This window comes from Lagopus leucura, unplaced genomic scaffold, assembly GCF_019238085.1.
Source record: "Lagopus leucura isolate 7727_CA_CO unplaced genomic scaffold, USGS_WTPT01 Super-Scaffold_73, whole genome shotgun sequence".
In the NCBI taxonomy this organism is placed as follows: Eukaryota; Metazoa; Chordata; class Aves; order Galliformes; family Phasianidae; genus Lagopus; species Lagopus leucura.
The window spans coordinates 56,636,323-56,653,873 of NW_024962252.1; the positions used below are offsets into that span (position 1 = coordinate 56,636,323).

The 17,551-nt window shown below is 43.4% G+C and overlaps 2 protein-coding genes across 4 annotated transcripts in view; both read right to left on the reverse strand.

Moving 5' to 3' along the window:
• Positions 1 to 6,485, reverse strand: part of LOC122185143 (SAM and SH3 domain-containing protein 1-like) — a 519,052-nt gene extending 512,567 nt beyond the window's left edge. For 2 of the 3 annotated variants that reach the window (XM_042880713.1, XM_042880710.1), the window contains exon 1: positions 5,802 to 6,484. In XM_042880713.1, coding sequence (XP_042736647.1) covers positions 5,802 to 6,215 — 414 coding nt within the window. In that variant the 5' untranslated portion in view covers positions 6,216 to 6,484. Of the gene's footprint in view, positions 1 to 5,801 lie in introns of all 3 variants that reach the window. The other variant, XM_042880723.1, reaches the window with a different exon arrangement.
• A 722-nt stretch (positions 6,486 to 7,207) lies between these two features.
• Positions 7,208 to 8,104, reverse strand: LOC122181847 (uncharacterized protein C10orf95-like). The gene has a single exon (XM_042874666.1). The coding sequence runs from the start codon at positions 8,102 to 8,104 to the stop codon at positions 7,208 to 7,210; it is 897 nt and encodes a 298-aa protein (XP_042730600.1).
• Between the last annotated feature and the right edge of the window lie 9,447 nt (positions 8,105 to 17,551).

Genomic DNA, 17,551 nt, shown 5'->3' on the forward strand with positions numbered 1-17,551 from the left:
CTGTTTATTCTGATATTGCTTTTCTTACTTACAGATAGGGGAGTTCACATTTAACGTTAACAAATGGGCAAACACCCTGCAGTAGTTGGTCCCACCACTTCACCTGTCTACAACTTTTCATGTGACTTGGAAAACCCTCCAACTTTCCTTCAACGAGGAAAATTCATCAATCTAAAATGAGGGACATAGCTGCCCTACATATAAGGCAGATGCAGTATGATGGTATTGGCTATAAACAGAACGAACAGAACTAAAAACATGGCTCACGAGATTACTTTGTGAGATTTCGTTTTCCTTTGGCATTTCACAAACACGGCTGTATAACAGCATGGGCTCAGTCACCCTACATATGGAGGAAACAGAAGCTCTGGGGGCGGCATCAACAAAAATCTTTTTGTTAAAAAGGGTTTTCTCCTCAGAAAGGCTCACAACCATCAAACTTAGATAAAACAAGACAATTATATGGATATTCAGGAGTGAAACTTGGGGTTTGACTTTTGCCCCAGTGGTGGTGCCCATTAGTGTGCAGCGCACACACACATGCATGCACACCAGCAGGCATTCCTCTTTTGCCAGGGAATATTAGTTTAGCTTCTCCTTCAAATATAAAGCCATATGGAGGCAGGCTGAAGGTGTTTCTGGTTGCAGGGGAAGGCAGCTCTTCCACCGAGCTCAGGACCACTAACCTCGCTTCTCCCCTATCCAGCCCACACCCCAACCTGACCTGTGAAAATACACTGGAGGGCTGAAAGCACTACAAAAGGAGGGAAAATTACGCAAAGCTAATAGGGGCTTCTCTCGGGACTCCACCTTTAATACACCCTAATGGGATCTTCCTCCCCTCAAAAGTGAAACATAATGAAGCCCAGGAAAATTCCCATTCAATGTTTTGAGAGGAGACTGAATACACGTTAAAATATTCGGGAACAATTCAAATGCAAATGCGGCAGAGTGCTGCGTTATTCATATTCTGCAACAATTTGCCTTAATGCTCCGTTAGGGCGAAATCCCTTTCCGGTTTGTTGTTTGCAAGTTTAATAAATCAGGACTTTGAAACAACTGCCCAATATATGAGGTGCCATATTTTCCTTAAAAAAAAAAAAAAAAAAAAAAAAAAAAAAACCAACCAAAAAACACAACAGTGATACGAAATCAAAGGCAAAGGCACATTGCTTTCTAGTACAAAATACCTTTTCACTCCCTGAATATCGCCTGTAGCTTTGCTAATTTTTTGCCATGAAAATATTGTTACTACTTAATGCACTAGTACTTTTGTCAATAGGCAGCTTTCCCCAAGGCATATTTGAGAACGCTCTGCTAATCAGGGTTGATGCAGTTATTTCAAAGCAGCCAGGTCTTTAGAAAAAGGTTCATGTTTAATTCCAGAATGGGTGAGCATTGCCATTTCTTCAAAGCGCAATATTTTTAATTCACTGAATTCATTTCTGTAGCTATCTAAATCACTAACTAAATTATCCAGCGACAGACTCAGTTTGAATCTGTGTTACAAAGCAGCACTGCTGGCATCTTCACTTCTTAGCATATAACTTACGCGAGATATTCCTCATTTTATAAAGGTGAGGATTAAACAAAGATTTAATCAGAAACACAGATCTGTGCCATACCATCAGCATGGAACTTAAAAATACATAGTTGGGCTTTTAATGAGATAACTCACTTGGATCTGATTTCTTACTTTTCTACATCTGCTTTAGCTCTTGAGATTATGACCTCAAGTGCAGCTGAATTTCCAGTGCTTGTTTTCCAAGCGTGCTGATAATCACAAACAGCACAGTGAGTGGCAATGAAGTCACACACCCATGCGAACATCGCACCACAGTTTTATTCTCTCTAATAAATATGGAAACCTACATCAGTATAACTATACTGAAGCTAAGCAAATCATTTTAATTGGTGTGGGACCTTTTAATGAATGTATATTTTCCGTCATTTTTAATGCATTTGCAATTCTCTGCAGATTAAAATCGAATAAAATTCTTCAAGAATGGGTCAGGCCATTTATTTCAATTAGAAATAGTAATGAAATTCCAGTAAACTATTAAATGTCACTTAATCTGTATTCAAGACAAATAGAATACTTAATTTCTCTTGACGTGTTCCACAACGAGGTATCCTCCTTGTCTTTATATTGACTAAAGTGGCGCTCCTCTGCTTTCCAAACACCACAGTGACATTTGGTGACATTATTCCTGCTCGAAACCAGCACAGACAATCTGTTTTGCAACCAGCCCACCAAGGTAAGAGTGTCTGCATGGGGGTGAAGGCTCTACTGTCTTTGTTCCAGCTGGCTCAGGTCAGTGCTGAGCTCTCCTTTGTTCAGCTTAATGGGAAGCTTGAGGGTTTTTTTTTTTTTTTCTTTTTTTTTTTCCTTCTCCCATCAGACCCATCCAGAAAATGTCTACACGTCAAAAGAACACCAACAGTATTCCTACACAAGGCATAATTAGTTTCCTAATTAAACACAGAATTACAACACCCAAGGAGAAAATGTTCTGGGATGACATAAATGTTTCATTTGACTTGGGGTGGTACTGCGGGTTGTTGTGTGAAAGGCATGAGAGCCCTTCACTTCCATACACGTTTCTTACATTCACAAAGCTTCTAAACTGATCAGAGACAGCAGGCTTGAAAGTGAAACAGAAGGCTTGGAGTATTAAGGAACATTACCAACCTCAAATAAAAATCCAGCCTCAGTGGAGTTCATCTCTGTAGCAACTCTATTCCTCAGTTTATATTTGCAAAATATAGAAGACTCAATTTGAGGAAGTGAGGTCTTGTTATAGCTCTCATGGAAATAATCAAGATGGCCTGCGATAATTCTCCGTGTCTGAAGTCACCCACACACATGGCTTGGATTCAAAGTCTGCACATCTTTAAGAGATTTATATTAGGCTGTGCTAAGTAGGTGTTACTCATTTCTTCTGGGTGTGATCAAGCTAAGTCAAACTAAACTTTACCTTGCCAATGCTTTCCAATCCCTCACACTCTGTGGTTTTCATCTGAAAATACAGCAACAACACCAAGAGGACAGCAAAGGGCTGCTTTCAACATCTCAGCATCCACACCTAAAATTCATTTTTGATCTTGTGAGGCGTGCACAAAAGGTTTCAAACAAGACAGAGGATCAGCAGCATTTCCAGTTCTAAGGGTCATTTTCAGATAAAACTCCAAAATTGTCTGAGAACTACATAACTGAAGGCAGTAAGCATTCTTCAGGAAACAAGTAAAATGCATCTACGTATGTACACAACTATTAACATACGCAGACACAGAAGCATGCATCTCTTTGTTAGATTCCAGTCATAAATATCAGAAGGCTGTATGTCCATATAAGCAAGAAAGGAGAAGGCTGGTTAGCCATGCAGTGGCACAAATGTAAATCCATCTTCCAAAGTTCGATGCCTGGTGCACAATATCCACATGACCATCTGCAGACAGACATGCCCTTTAACAAATACATACAAAGAACTTAAGATAAACCTCAAGATGGCTCTTAATCCTACGCAGAGGAGAATCTATTTTCTTTTGACATGTAGAACTCTGTACAGTGTGTATTCCATATAAAAACATATAATATAGATTGATGAAATCATAGCCACAGTCTTCTAAAGGATTTTCTTTAGAAAAAGAGATGGTTACAATACAGTGCCTTCCCAAATGAAAGAATAAAATATTTCATTTTTCTTGTTCTGCACATGAATAATGCACAGTGACGTGATCTTTTGGTATTCCCTTTAAGCCGTTTTCAAGATGGATTGCTACAGTGGGTGGCATTCACAGTAACACATGTTGAGCAACACACATTCAGATCTTGCCAGCTTTATGGTTTCTTAGAACATGCTACAATCTGAAGTGATTCACACCAAGAAGATGGAGAAAGTTTTTCTATTACTGCAAGTAAAAATTATGTTAATATGCATTTACCATCCAAAATAAATACACTGGCATTGCAAGATGAACTAAAACAAGGAAATTAAGCTTGGCTCCTCCTTCTACTACAAAATGTTCCATTCAGGTTTAAAAAGCATATTAGCATTAAAGCTGAGTGACAATTTCTGTGTAAGATGAGTTTGCCCTGACAGCTAACCTGCACTACTATCAAAGCCATCAGATTAAAACAAGGTGAGCTAAAGAAGAAAGCAGTGCCTACAATTTTCATTTCCTTGATGTCATACACTGTCATCTCAGTAATTTTATAATTCCTATAGAGAAGATAGAAGGTAGTGAAGACAGGTAGAGGGTTCCCCTGGTAAGAAGGAATTGGTGACTGTGAGCACACAAAGTTGAAAGGAAGAAGTGAAGCATAGTTCCAAAGGTGGATGATGAGCTGTGGCTTCATTAATAAGCAAAAACTTTTACAGAAGTTTGTTTATATTAGAAAGGTAATGACAATTACAGACAGGCGTCAGTCCAAACAAGTATCACTTCAAAGGGAAAAAAAATCTCTTTGAAATGACACAGGAAGTTTCAGAAGATGCTGTACTCAGACTTCAAAATGTGCACTCAAGAGTGTTTTTATTAGACTTGACCACTATCCTATCAGATTTGATTCACTGTTTCTGACAATGTCATCAGCCAGATGTTTCAGGAAAGGGTGAACACAAATATCTCAGACCACTTGGCTGCGCTGCACTTGAGAAACGACCATTGGCCTTCTATCACCATGCCCTTAGAAGTACAAATCCGAGAGCCTTATTATGCTGTAAGTCTTATTATGTGCACCTCTACATTGTTAACCAAGTTGGATTTCGCTCTTTATTCTCACATCCAGGTCCTCTGCTGGTATTAATTCTCAATTTTAATTTCTCACAATCATAATCATCTCCAGAAACCTGGTCCTGCAGACCTCTCCATCGCTTTGCTTCCATACTTTCAATTCCAAGGTTGAAAGTACCTACAGTTTCAAGGTCAACCAAAGAGTCAGACTTCAAATCATCAAAGAGAATGCAGGCAGCTTGGGTCACGAAACAACTTGCTGAAACACTTCATTCTAAACTCTGAAATATCATCACATCACATCACATCACATAATACCTTGTTTTCTTTCACAAATCACTTTCTCATTCGCGGCATTGTCTTTTTAATGTTATAGTTATATAACTTCCACACCATGTTATTATTATGTTTTAAACTTTTCAAATATAAGAACTAGATGAATTTTGGGGTTTCATCAAACTGGGACGTAGTTTTCGGAGTCGTTCACTTTTCTGCCTTTCAGCAAAACATCTCGTAGACCTAGACCAACTTGCACCCAGAGCAGCTGACAAATGCTTCTGACATTCACCAGTCACTACCACCCTTCAGTCAATAAACAGAGGACGAGGAGTTGTAGGAGTTGTTCCACTAGCCACACTACTGCTTCCTTCAAGAGCCACTTCACCAACAGAAACCGACACTACAGCACTACCTTTATCAAAATATGGGAGACGCTATCACTCACCAACACAATGGCAAACTGTCAGAGGGAAAAACCAGAAACATCCAGAAGCTTATCCTGTCAATCCCTGCCTTCACACTGCAGACCAGACTGGACATAAAGAACCGATTTACAACAACAATCAGAGGCACAGCACATGGGCCCAGCTGAAGTGGTGAATGGGGCCATGGCCCCGCTCCTCTGCATGTGAGGCTGGCACTAAGTTCGGACCGTGCTTCGCCTCAAACACACCCCGACCCCGATGCGTGCAGCTCCGCACCCTGGTGCTACGCTGGTGGAGACGCCCAGAGTAGCAGACCTCCAGCCACTGCCACCGCCCCTCAAGAGCCCCTTAGCCCCTTACCTTGTTGGAGTAGGGGGGCTTGCTCAGGTTGATGCCGTCGCGGACCAGCTTGTCCCGGATCATGATCTTCAGCTTCAGCCTCGGGTAGACTACCGGGCCCCCGCGGCCAGGCCGGTGTCGGGGGGCCGCCCCGTCCTGTCCAGGCGGGCGGCGGGGCCCCTTGGCGGGAGGCGCGGGCGGCGGCTCCAGGGTGAAGTAGAGCCCCGCCGCCCGCTCGTCCGCCTCCCGCAGCCTCCGCACGGCCTCGTGGATCCGGCGGCGGTGCTGGGGCACGGACACGCCGATGGCATCCAGGTCCGGGTCGCCGATCTGCTTGCAGACCTCCAGGTCGTCGTAGCCATTGTCGACAAAGGACTCGGCGTACTGGGGGAGCTGCAGGGTTTTCAGCCACTCGTACACTATGTTGGTGCACATGCTGCCTCCAAAAGAAGGACGAGTGCAACTTTCAGCACCGAAGCCAGCCTCCCTCTTGCCTCTCCTCACCGAAGGTAATAAAAACACGAACCAGAAACTGCGATGCGCGTCAAAGGACTCAGAATTAAGGTCAAGAAATCAACATCCACCAGGGGAAAATAAAAAATAAAAATCTTAAAGCAGATCGGCAGGGCACTGCAAGCACAGCTCAGCGAAGCCTTCGCGCTTATTCCTCCTCCTCTCCTGCCATCAAGTACCGCCGCTGCCTTCCTGCCACCGGAGACGGGCGAAGGAGAAGCCAAGCGCAAGAGTGCATCCCCTAAATCCCAAGTCGTTGCCGCACCACATCCACCCGCTTTCACTGGAAATAATTCGCAGCCGCCGTCTTTTTCCCCCCTCTTCTTTTCGGCGTTAGTTTCTGTTCCCGCTCCCGTCTCACCTTCCTGCTCTCCGCCGCATGCCGGTCCCGGTTACCCGCCGCCGCTGCCTCGCCACACGCTCCCTCTGAGGGAACCCCGCGTCGGATCGCGCACCCCCCCGGCAGCACAGGGGTGCCGGCTGTGCTGCCCTCCGCTCCCGGCTCTCTCCTGTCAGCACACGGTGGCTGTCGCTTCCTTTTCAAACGGGTCCTTTCGGATTAGGAAGAAAAAGAAAAGGGAGAATACGGCAGCACAGGAGAGAAAGTAGAGATAAGGAAGAATCGCTCTCACTTTCCCGAGTTACTTTCCCGCTGCCCTCCACCCCCGGGATGCCAGGGAGCAGCGTTCCGCCCGCAGCCTGCCCCCCAGCCCCGCTCCCGGCGCTGCCCCGCTCCGCCCCCCCCCCCGGCGGGGCGCGCACAACTTTCCCCGCTACCCTCATCGGTGGCCTCGGAGCCGTGCGGGCATCCTCTCGCAGCGGAGGCAGCTCGGGGCTGCTCGCGGCAGGTCGCCGCCTGCCCCTCCTTCCGCTCAGCAGCAGAGCTCCCTCCGCTCTCCGTCCTCCTGTACACCTCAGTCGCCCGCCCCGCCGCCAGCCGCTTTCCTCCGGCTCTTCCCGGCGCTCCGGTGCGGTGCCGCCCCGCTGCCGGCCCCTGCCCCACGCTCTCCCCGCCGCCCTTCCAACTTTCCCGCTACCGCCGGCGGGTGTCTGTCACACTGCTCTCTCGGCACAGGCACAGCCCTCGGGGGCGGCCGTGCCGAGACCGGGGCAGGACAGGGGGCCGTCCGCGTTCCGCGCGCTCGCTCGCCGCCCGGCTCGCCGCGTACCCCCCGGAGCCAGAGACTGGGTTGGCGCTGGCGCTGGGGCGGGCCGCGGGACCGCACAGCCGGCAGCGGCACCGAGTACCGTCGCGGCCGAAGGCGGAGAGCGGAGCGTTTGGCGCGGGCTGTGCGAGGAGCCGCGGGAGGCGCTGCCCCCGCTATACCGACCCGGGGCTGCCCGCGGCCGGCGGAGGCGCCGCACGGCCCCACCGCACTCCGCCCGCAATGCCGGGCTCGCAGCGCCCCCGCCAGGCCGCCGCGAGAAGTACGACCTGCCGTCCGCTCCAGATCAGCGCCCCTGGCCGGCCCCGAGCGAGGAGCGGTCCCGCCGCCAGGGGAGTTAGGGCAGGCCGGGATCTTACTAAAAGCACCTGGAGATCCTGCAGCCCGAACACAAAGGCTAGAGAGGGATATAGAGGACGTGCGGCCGGTCCTCCCCGTCGTGGCCCTGTCAAGCCGTGCCCACTGATGCTGACATGTGCAGGGACCATGGCTGGAGGCCAGCCGTCGTGGCACCCATCCTGCCTCTCCACACCACAGGTGCCAGAGGGACATACTCACTGTTGTCATCTGGGAAGCTTTATTTGTTTCATATTTCCTGCAGGACCTGTACAGCAGGTGGGCCCACACCTGTGCTCTGGCGTTCATAGCAGTTCACCACGGATTTATTCAGCTCAGCAGCATTCTCAGGCTAAGCATTACAATGCTTACACCATGGTGTTTTGAGAAAGTTAGATACTTACAAGTGGTTAAAATGCAGCCTCTGGGTATAAAGTGTATGAATTCATTCTTTCATATGCTAAAAGGCAAGAAAGAGAGGAACAGCATTTTATTCCTTATAAAACCTCCTTCCATAAGTCTTCTCATTCAGTATCTTATTTTCTTTCCAGGCCACACAGTATTTCAAACCCTCTTCTCAGCCCAGAGCTGAAGATTGAAGCAGCAATTATCTTCTTTTCACAGACCCTGCCAAACTGACAGGGGCAGAGAAGTTAGCGGGGAGGTTGTGAAGACAGGAGCTGGAGCCGGTAGTGTGGGAGGAAGATAGGAAAGCTGACTGCTACTGCCCCTATTTATTAGGCTTATTGACAGTGCATAGCGAATTATAATGCTTTTGCATGGATTTTAGAAGGGTTTTGGAAGACATTTAAGGTATTGCAAACGTTGTGTTTTGTCTGTGGCTTGGTAAACTGTGCGTCTCTGTCTGTAACAAAATCTTGAGCTTCTCTCAGAGCCTGTGTACACCCGCAGGGCTGGAGAGATCAGCCCCAGGTTACAGCATTATCAGGCTGTCTCTGGTTGTGTTGGCATTGACTTTGATTTCACAAAATGAATTTCTCTCATATTAAATGCAGCAGAGCTTCAGGTGACCTTGAAAAAAAAAAAAGTTGTGTCCAATCAAACATCTAGGGAACAAAAAATCTGTCCTCCTTATATCAGTCCCTGGGAACGCTTTTAGCCAAGTCCTCATGGAGGCTGACATAATGCTTTGTTGGGTCGTTACAAGGGATATTTGTCCCCCAAGAACTGGCAGTGGGGTCAACATTGCGCAGTATTTTGGTTGATGTCCTCAATGGCAAGGGGGAGGGTGTCCTCAACAAGTTCCCAGGCAACACCAAGCATTGAACTACAGTGTTGATCCAGCTGGGAAAGCTGGGAGTGTGCCGACTAATTTTAAGGCCCCACCTGCCATTTGTATCAGATATATAGAAGTATTAAAATCAATAGGGTAGTAAGACATTTAACAACATTTCTTCTCATATTTGCAGATTAATTTCAATAATGAATATGTAGATGTTGTATTCCAGCTTACGTGTAGCTTTTAGTTTCTCTCTGCAGTATACTATTTGTGTGTGTGTGTGCTATATACACACACTAATCAGTATGTTCATATATTACAGGATGAGAGAATCTTTTCCTCAATACATAGGGCTTCCTGACATACACTGGAGCTAGTGAGAAAGAAAAAGCTGAAGCACAAGCACTTTCTGAATAAAAGGAGCAAAGACTACTAGGAGGAGTGAGATAAAGCAAGCACAGGTAAATCTGCCTTAAAGTTCCAGCAGGATGGAACTAGCACTGCACATCCTGGCTGCTTTCATTAGGTGTCATACCCAACTCTCACCATGCAAACACCCTTCTCTGGGCTATGAAATGGTCTGTGGTGTCAACCTTCCATGGATGAAGTGAAAAAGGATGAACCTTCCAGAGAAAATCTTAGCCACATTATCCTAGGAGAAACACTCAGCAAGTCAGATCTTCTTATCTGCTATGAGCAGGTGAGAACAGGGCACTCCTCCCACTTCTCATGCTTTACCATTCAAATAAAGGCCTCTGCTTTCTGAGTAAAGTTAATCAAGCTACAATCTGACTGGAATTTATTAGAATTGTGTGGGCCATGGAATATGTGACACAATGAGTTTAACTTCTGTGGTGCCCCATATGACTGGATCATCTCCAACATTTCCAAACTGAGTCTTAACTTTGTTTTTCAAATTCAGGAGATAATAAAGGTGGGAACATATATTACTAGTCACATTGATCATACAGGATTGCAGTGTTGCAGTCAATATCTACATAAACAGATGTGGGGGGCAAGTTCAGAAACCCTTACTATTATGTTGCTAGCAGAATTTTTCTCATATAGCTAGTTTGGTACTGAAGGGTAGGGACCAGATTTTTGCTTTTCAGGGTAAGTTTGTAATAGCTTCCAGCAAAATGGATAGAAGATACACAGCAGAAAAATCCTGATTGTATGTGTTTTTTTTTTTTCCTGCATTTTTGCAGGCCCACTATGAGGAAAAAAATGAGATTCCTCACAGGTTTCAGCATGTCAGATATATTGGTCATGTAACACAACATAAACTCAGTACTGTAAAAAATGATACATCATAGCTATTATAGTTTTGTTTAGCAAATGGAAAGGGTGTTTTAACCAAATGTTTTAACCAAAACCAAAACCAAACAATGGTTTTAGGTACCCTTTAAACAGAGGACACCCCGTATTCATTGTGTGTATGTATTCATGTAATAAATGAAAATGGTTTCACCCTTGAGCATCTGTTCTGAAGCGTATGCTCTTAAAACATATGCTTAACTAATGGATTACATTAGCAGATAGATTATATTTGGTAGATTTTGCGAAGCCATCATCAGCCATTTTCTATACCATGAGTTGTATATAGTCATTTTACTTGAAGGCCACAAAGATGATGAGGGATCTGGAGCATCTCCTATATGAAGAGGGGCTGAGAGACCTGGTGCTGTTCAGCCTGGAGAAGACTGAGGAGGGATCTTATCAGTGCTCATAAATATCTAATGTGTGAGAGTCAAGCGGACTGAGCCATGCTCTTTTCAGTGGTGCCCAGAAACAGAATAAGGGACAATAGGCATAAACTGGAACATAAGAAGTTCCATAGAAACCACGAAGAAAAACGTTTTACTGTAAGTGTGACAGAGCACTGGAACAAGTTGCCCAAATCGGTTTTGGAGTCTCCTTCTCTGGAGATGCTCGAAACCCATCGGGGCACTTTCCTGTGTAACCTGCTGTAGGGAACCTGCTTTAGCAGGGGGTTGGACTAGGTCATCTCCTGGGCTCGATTCCAACCCATACAATTCTTTGATTCTGTGAAATAAGAATGCATCTGAACGCTAACACACAGCTAGCTACAAATATACTCAGAAATCCTTAGACGTATTTATTTTTTCAGTATCTTTATCAACACTTGCTTGATTTTTGACACATCAGAGAAGCAGTATGGGCCTAGCTGTGAAAACTAAGTACTTCTTAGTGTTTTGAACCACAGATTGATGTATTTGATGATTGAAACAAAGCTAGACACAAACACAAGCATTTTGAAGAATAATATCCATACTGATGAATTGGAAGAACTTGTCTGAGAAGAATAAAATTTAGTTAAGATATTTCTGAAGTTGTTCATCTACAAAAGTAAGCTCAGATTCACATAGAGCACAAGGGAATAGCACATGATTGGGTTGAAATGAATAATGCATTGAGTGTGAGCTAATACTTCTGTAATTTTCTGAAACAACAAAAGCAAATTCTCAAATACTTTTCTAAGGTTTCCACTAGGACAGAAGGTGAATAATTCACTACAATGAATGGAACTAACTGCTCATATACAAAGGTAAATATTTGCAGAATTGGGCTATTAGTTAAGGTAAATAGAGCTCTTTATACTTCTGTATGAAATGCTGCAATTAATTGACAGTATTTGGAGTACACTGGCATTTTTGTCCAGAGGAGTGTAATGGTGAAAGTTTGGAAATACTCCGTGACTTTCTCTGAAGTATTAATCTTAAAGAACATATAGCAAAATACTCTGTGTTCAAAGGAAGAATTGCTCATGCAAATTTGGCAAAGAAATACGCTTAAGTATAAATGTTAGAAATTGAAAACTTTGTGTATCTGCCATCAGTTCTCAGGAGCTGTGCTAACTAATGAATACTGACTGTTAAGTATTCTGAAGATTGAATTGTCCTCATAAAAAAAAAATTAAGTATTTTAAGTACCATTTTGAGGAAGGATGGAACTTTAGGATTAGAAGAGACGCCTGGAAGTCACACCCTGCTGAGAGCAGGACTAGCTTCAAAGCCAGATCAGGTTGCAGATGGGTTTGCCCGGCTGACTTCTGAAATCTGCAGGGACAGAGCTTCCCCAGTCTCTCTCTGGGCGGTCTCTTCCAGCACTGACCCACTCTTACCAGGAAGAATTTGGTCGTTCTGTCTGGTCAAAGCAACTGTGACCTTTGTCTCATGTCCTTTTGCTGAGCCTAAGAAGGGCTTGGCTCTACATTCTCTATAACTTTCCCTTTAGGTACCGAAAGTCTGCAGTTTGGTTCCCTATGCCCTCTCATGTCTAGCCTAAGCTTCCTCTCTTGTGTTCTGTCAGTAGACAAATGTTTAAAAAGATACTGTTTGTGAGATACGAAGATGTGTTTAGGCAAAAGCTATATTGCAGAGGAAACGAATAGAAAAAGGAGACTGATGAAAACACTGCAATAAGGAATTTCATGTGAAATCTAAATGTAAAAAATGTATTGTTCAAGGAAACAGATGTATCAGTACCTCACCTAAACAAAGCAATATTTTAATTTTAAAGGACTCTTTAAATATATAAAGCCATAACCTCCTGTTATAAGCCTCTAATATACTTGTGATATCCACCTTTGTGATAGTTTAATGCTCACTGAGTCTGTCTAACTGGAAAAAGGGAGAATCTATCTGAATGAACCATTCCTGTTTTTTTTTCAGTCATGGAAAGAAAGTTATTTTGTGTTTGAAATCGCATTCGAAACCAAGCAGCTACTTTGTTTACTGTTGCACTCTCGACTCCTTTCCCATAAAGATATGTGAAGGCGTTCATTTAAGATCAGGACTATGATAACTAGATCACTTTCTGAATGCAATAGAGAAACAAATTTAATAGGGATGGGAATAAATATCTAAATCAAGGCTGTTGTTTTCCTCTGACCAAGTTCTGTAACCAGAATTAAATCTGAACATTTAGCTTCTTTTTCCTCTTTCTCCCACAGAGCAGCCCACCCTCCAGCAACCAGTAAGCCTCTAACATGTTTTTTTCATGCCACTTTCAGCAAGAAGTTAAAACCAGTCTGCACAAATAAGAGCTTCCTGACCTTTCATGGCAAAGTCTCTAAAACAACAAAAAAGACTTTATCTCTAGAAATGTATTGTGACTGCAATTTTTGCCGTTTTCACAATGAAATGGTTCACTACAATAATTCAGAGTGAGTTTGTCTTTACAAACTTTCAACAGCGGCCAGTGTTCATTGCTGTTGGCCCTGAGGTAGGAAACAAGGCTGATGTGAATTTTATGTTTACCTGAAATGTTTTACTTCACGCTGAACGGTGTTTAAATTAAATACTTACTGCAAGTAAATGGAAAAAGAAATGCTACATATTACAAATAATAGTGTTCCTACTACTTCCTACTACTGCTTATGTTGTGGCAGTTCCTGGAAATATCATCCAAACACCAGCATAGTAGATAAAAACTTAATGAATATAAACATCCTCACAACTTGCAATGTAGCACTTCCATGTGACACAGTCTTGGAATCATAATGAGCAAAAAGCTGAATGCTTTGGTTTCTTGGATATTTATGATGAGTTTCTGTCTCTTTTTCTCTACAGATACATCTCTTCATCAAGAAGAGCTCCTTCATCAGAGGGCTGTGCAAACCATGAAACAGCAGATTTTGTGCAGCTTTCAAATTGTTTGCTTGTTTTTTTCTTTGTTTCTCCAATGAGAAATTGAATTTAGAGCATACTGTTACTGTCTAATAAAATTGAACTCACAGTCAACAGAGTTATATGTCTTACACAAAGTCATTCTGAAAACCCGCAAACATCTGGCACCAGCTTTCCAGGATACAAAAGCATTTTGTGGAGAAAAAAAGGGTTGAATATAATGAACAGAAACAGATCCATCATTTCCAACTAGCCTGTACAGTTGACTCAAAAAAATTGTTGCATGGCTGCAATTACTGTGGGGCAAGAAGTGTGTATCAGGGAGGGAGGAAACCTTCAACCCTTTGGAAATCATCCTCTCATTCACCAATGTTCCTCCAGTGCCCTAGGGCCACAATACAGTATTCTGACCCCAGGGGAAATTATGAAAAACACCACACTGTTTAGTTCAGAACAGCTGATTTTAACATGTGACTGGGGAGCAATCATCCATTCATTTTACAGAGCTCTCAGAAAAGCTCCTGTCTGACAGCCGGCTCCTAGTTTCTCCCATGTTTGCTTTTACTCTGCCTCTCTTCAGAGGCATGTAGGCAAATTTTCAGATTTACAAGAGTAAGAATAAGATGGATAAAAAATCAAAGTGTTTCAGAATTACTCAAAGCTACAACTTTCTAAGTACGTAAGTGTTAACAGTGTGTTCTTCAATTCCCTTCACTCATGTGCACTACTGATGGTAGACACTGGCTATTTTCATTACCTGCTGACATATGTTCAGTTGCTGTTGCTTTGACCATATGCTTTCTCTGGATGCTCCATTCATCCATCCTTCTTCCAAGTCTATATCCCTACCCATTTCCTGAAGCTCTGTCTGCCTCATGGGCTATGTCTTCCATCATCTCCTATTTCTACAGTTCCTCCACTTTTCCTTTGTGACTTCTCTGCTGAATGGCTTTTTGTTAACATTCTTCAGTTACAGTAATTTTCTCCTTTTCTCACTGTGCCCAATTCTTATTCCTGCCCCCCTCCAACAGAAATAGTCAAGCTGGAAAATTTCCTTGTACTGTTTACCCAGTTCTTATGCTGACTTTTTTGCTTAAGCACCTGGTACCTGGACTGGTTACTGAACTAGAAGGACTTCTCATCTGATTCAGCATAGCCATTACTATATGTAATCCTATGTGTGAAGGGTAGAAGCACTGTTCCATCTTTCCCTTTTTACCTCAGACTCAGCTGCTGTAGACGAATGGCATCAACACACAGAGCTTCCTGAATAGCGCTTGAGATGCAAGACATGAAAGCTGGAGCCACATTAGGTAGATGTCAGAAGTAAAGCCTCATTTTCTTGAGGCTTATTCAAAGTACCTCATGTAAGAAGAAGTCAAATTGTTATTTGGTGGTAAAGGTCCCTGGAGCCAAGCTGTGCTGCAATTACAGTCACGGCTTCTCCACTTACAGGCCTGAGCCCAACATGTCAGCAGGACCTCTAGGCACCAGAACATATGAGGAGGACAAGGAGCATGAGAAGGAGCCTTTGGATGTCAAAGGGTACAATATGAGCTGAGTAAGTCAGACCCTCTGAGGTGCCTAAGGTATTGGCTCCTGGCTTTGAATGGAGGAACCCTGATATTCCGAAGAGGCTCCACCTGGGAATCAGAAAGCTCCTGCTGTGCCAGTTCAAAACAAAGATGGTAAAAAAAAAAGTGTTTGGATTTATGCAAAAAGCTCGTCTTCAAATAATCAATGTTTGAAAGAATCAAACATTTCCCTGAATTCCCCTCAGACAGCCACATTCTGGATGAGTAATGAGAAATTAATCATCCTGTCAGAGTAAACGCCGTGAGACCTTTTAGTCGTGCTCGCCCCTTCCTCCGTAATAGATTTTTGTCATTCAATCAGCTAAGTCTCCCTGAAGGCAGCCCCACATCCCAGTTCCCGCCTTTGATGGCGCCTTTTTTCCAGCTGAGCCCCCTCCCCAGCCCCCTGTCTTGTCAGACATCCATCAGGCGTTGCAGGGGCCCAGCCCACCATCCCACCTCACCTCTGCTGCCTGCACCCCACAGCACTGTGCTTTTGCTCTGCGAAGTCAGGCTGATCCTGGTCTTCCTGCAGCTCATACCCTGCATCTTCCTGACACAGGCAGCTGAAACTGGGCTAGCAGAATATTACAAGAACAGGGAATTAACAAAAGAATGTTCTCAAATCATGAATTCATTCACATCAGGCATATTTCTGCTACAGTTGATCTAACAGTCTAATTAAAAATATAAAGAAGAAAAAGGAAGAAGCAATATGTGTTTACTGTCCTTCTGAACGATTTTTCCATGTTTATAAAGAATCATGCCAGATAAAAGAACCCTGAGTTTTTTCAGTTTTTCTGATACAAAATCAGGATGGAGTTTTATCTCCAAGGAACACATCCAATGTTATATCTTTGATGTACTATAGTTTAGTTTGTTTTTGCACAAACAGTAGCTCAGCAGAATGTCAATCTATGCATTATTGTTTCTTCATTTCTCTATATCATGCATGTAATATTCATACACTCACAAACATTTTAATTTGAGTGAATTCTCATCCATCTTTCATTATCAGCTTACTGGGAAGTGAATTTTGAAAGACTGCTGAGGGGCACAGACCTTAGTTGCAAAGACGCAGGTAAATCTGAAAGGTTAACAGGTTAACCCCTGCACCTGTGATGGAGTAACACAGGAGAAAGAAGAGTTAAAAAAGAAAGAACTTTTGAATTCAAAAAATACAATGTGGGCAGAGTGCTGCTAGTTGTTAGTCTTGGAAGTGTTGATAGGGGGATAGAAGAAATATTTTTTCCCTTCCAATCTTCTGTAAGCTTTCGTATGGCACCCACTTCAGTGGAACACGCACACTGGGAGTGGACTGTTATATTTGTATATAAATTTGTACTTGAAAAGGGCTGCATATGTGAGGTGATCTGTGCTGTGACACAAACTCTGGCATCCATACGTATTTCAGAAATGGCCTCGCTGGCATCACATTGGCATTTGTCATCATCCTCTTTTTTTATCACCATGTCAAGTCAGAAAGATGCAGTTTTAAGAGTTTGGCTCTGCCTTCAAAGCATCAGACAAAGGCTGTTTCTCAGCTGGGTGGACCAAAGATATTTCTGAGCTCCCAGGTGACCAGGTGCATTCTTCAGCTGTGTCACAACTTTTTACCAGATCAGATTTTTGGCGTCTAGACAGTTATCTGTGCATGAGTTCATAAGTTAAGAACAAGAGCCACACAGAGCAGCAGTCAGTGAGGACATTGATTTGAATGGCTGAGAGATCAGGACATAGAAGCCTGCCATGAAGCATACCTGTCTTTTCATCTTACTGCAGCCTTTGGGTTTCAGCCTTGCTAACGATTCAAGACAGGTTAAATCATGTTTTCAACAAGCTCAAGTCTAATTTGAAATGAAGATCAAAGGTTTGATCTAAATCTAATATTAAGAAAATAATGGTGTATTGGCTTAATTTGGATTAGTCAAATAGTAGGGCAGTTCCTGTTTCATTCAGAATCAATTAGAGAGTTGCATAGAGGTTTAATGTGTCTTCATCTCTGACCATTCATAAAGTCAGCATTGGTTCAGACTGCTCAGATGAAGTATAAGAATTATTCCATAGAGATGTGTGTCTACTGTAATAGTAGATCTTTGGAAATGGCATTTTTTGAAGTCAAGCAAGAGCAAGATAGATGCTAAAGATCAATTTTTTTGAAACAGAAGAAACACAAAGGCGAGGGGGTGGGTGTATCAATAATATGAAAGAAACCTATACAACTCTGTGGTCTGCCTGGAAATTCAATCTTAACACATTTTTTTACAAATAATGAATTTAATAAATAGTT

Excerpts from the sequence above, each read along its gene's own strand:
- LOC122181847 (XM_042874666.1), bottom strand. The coding sequence starts at position 8,104 with ATGAACGCCAGAGCACAGGTGTGGGCCCACCTGCTGTACAGGTCCTGC.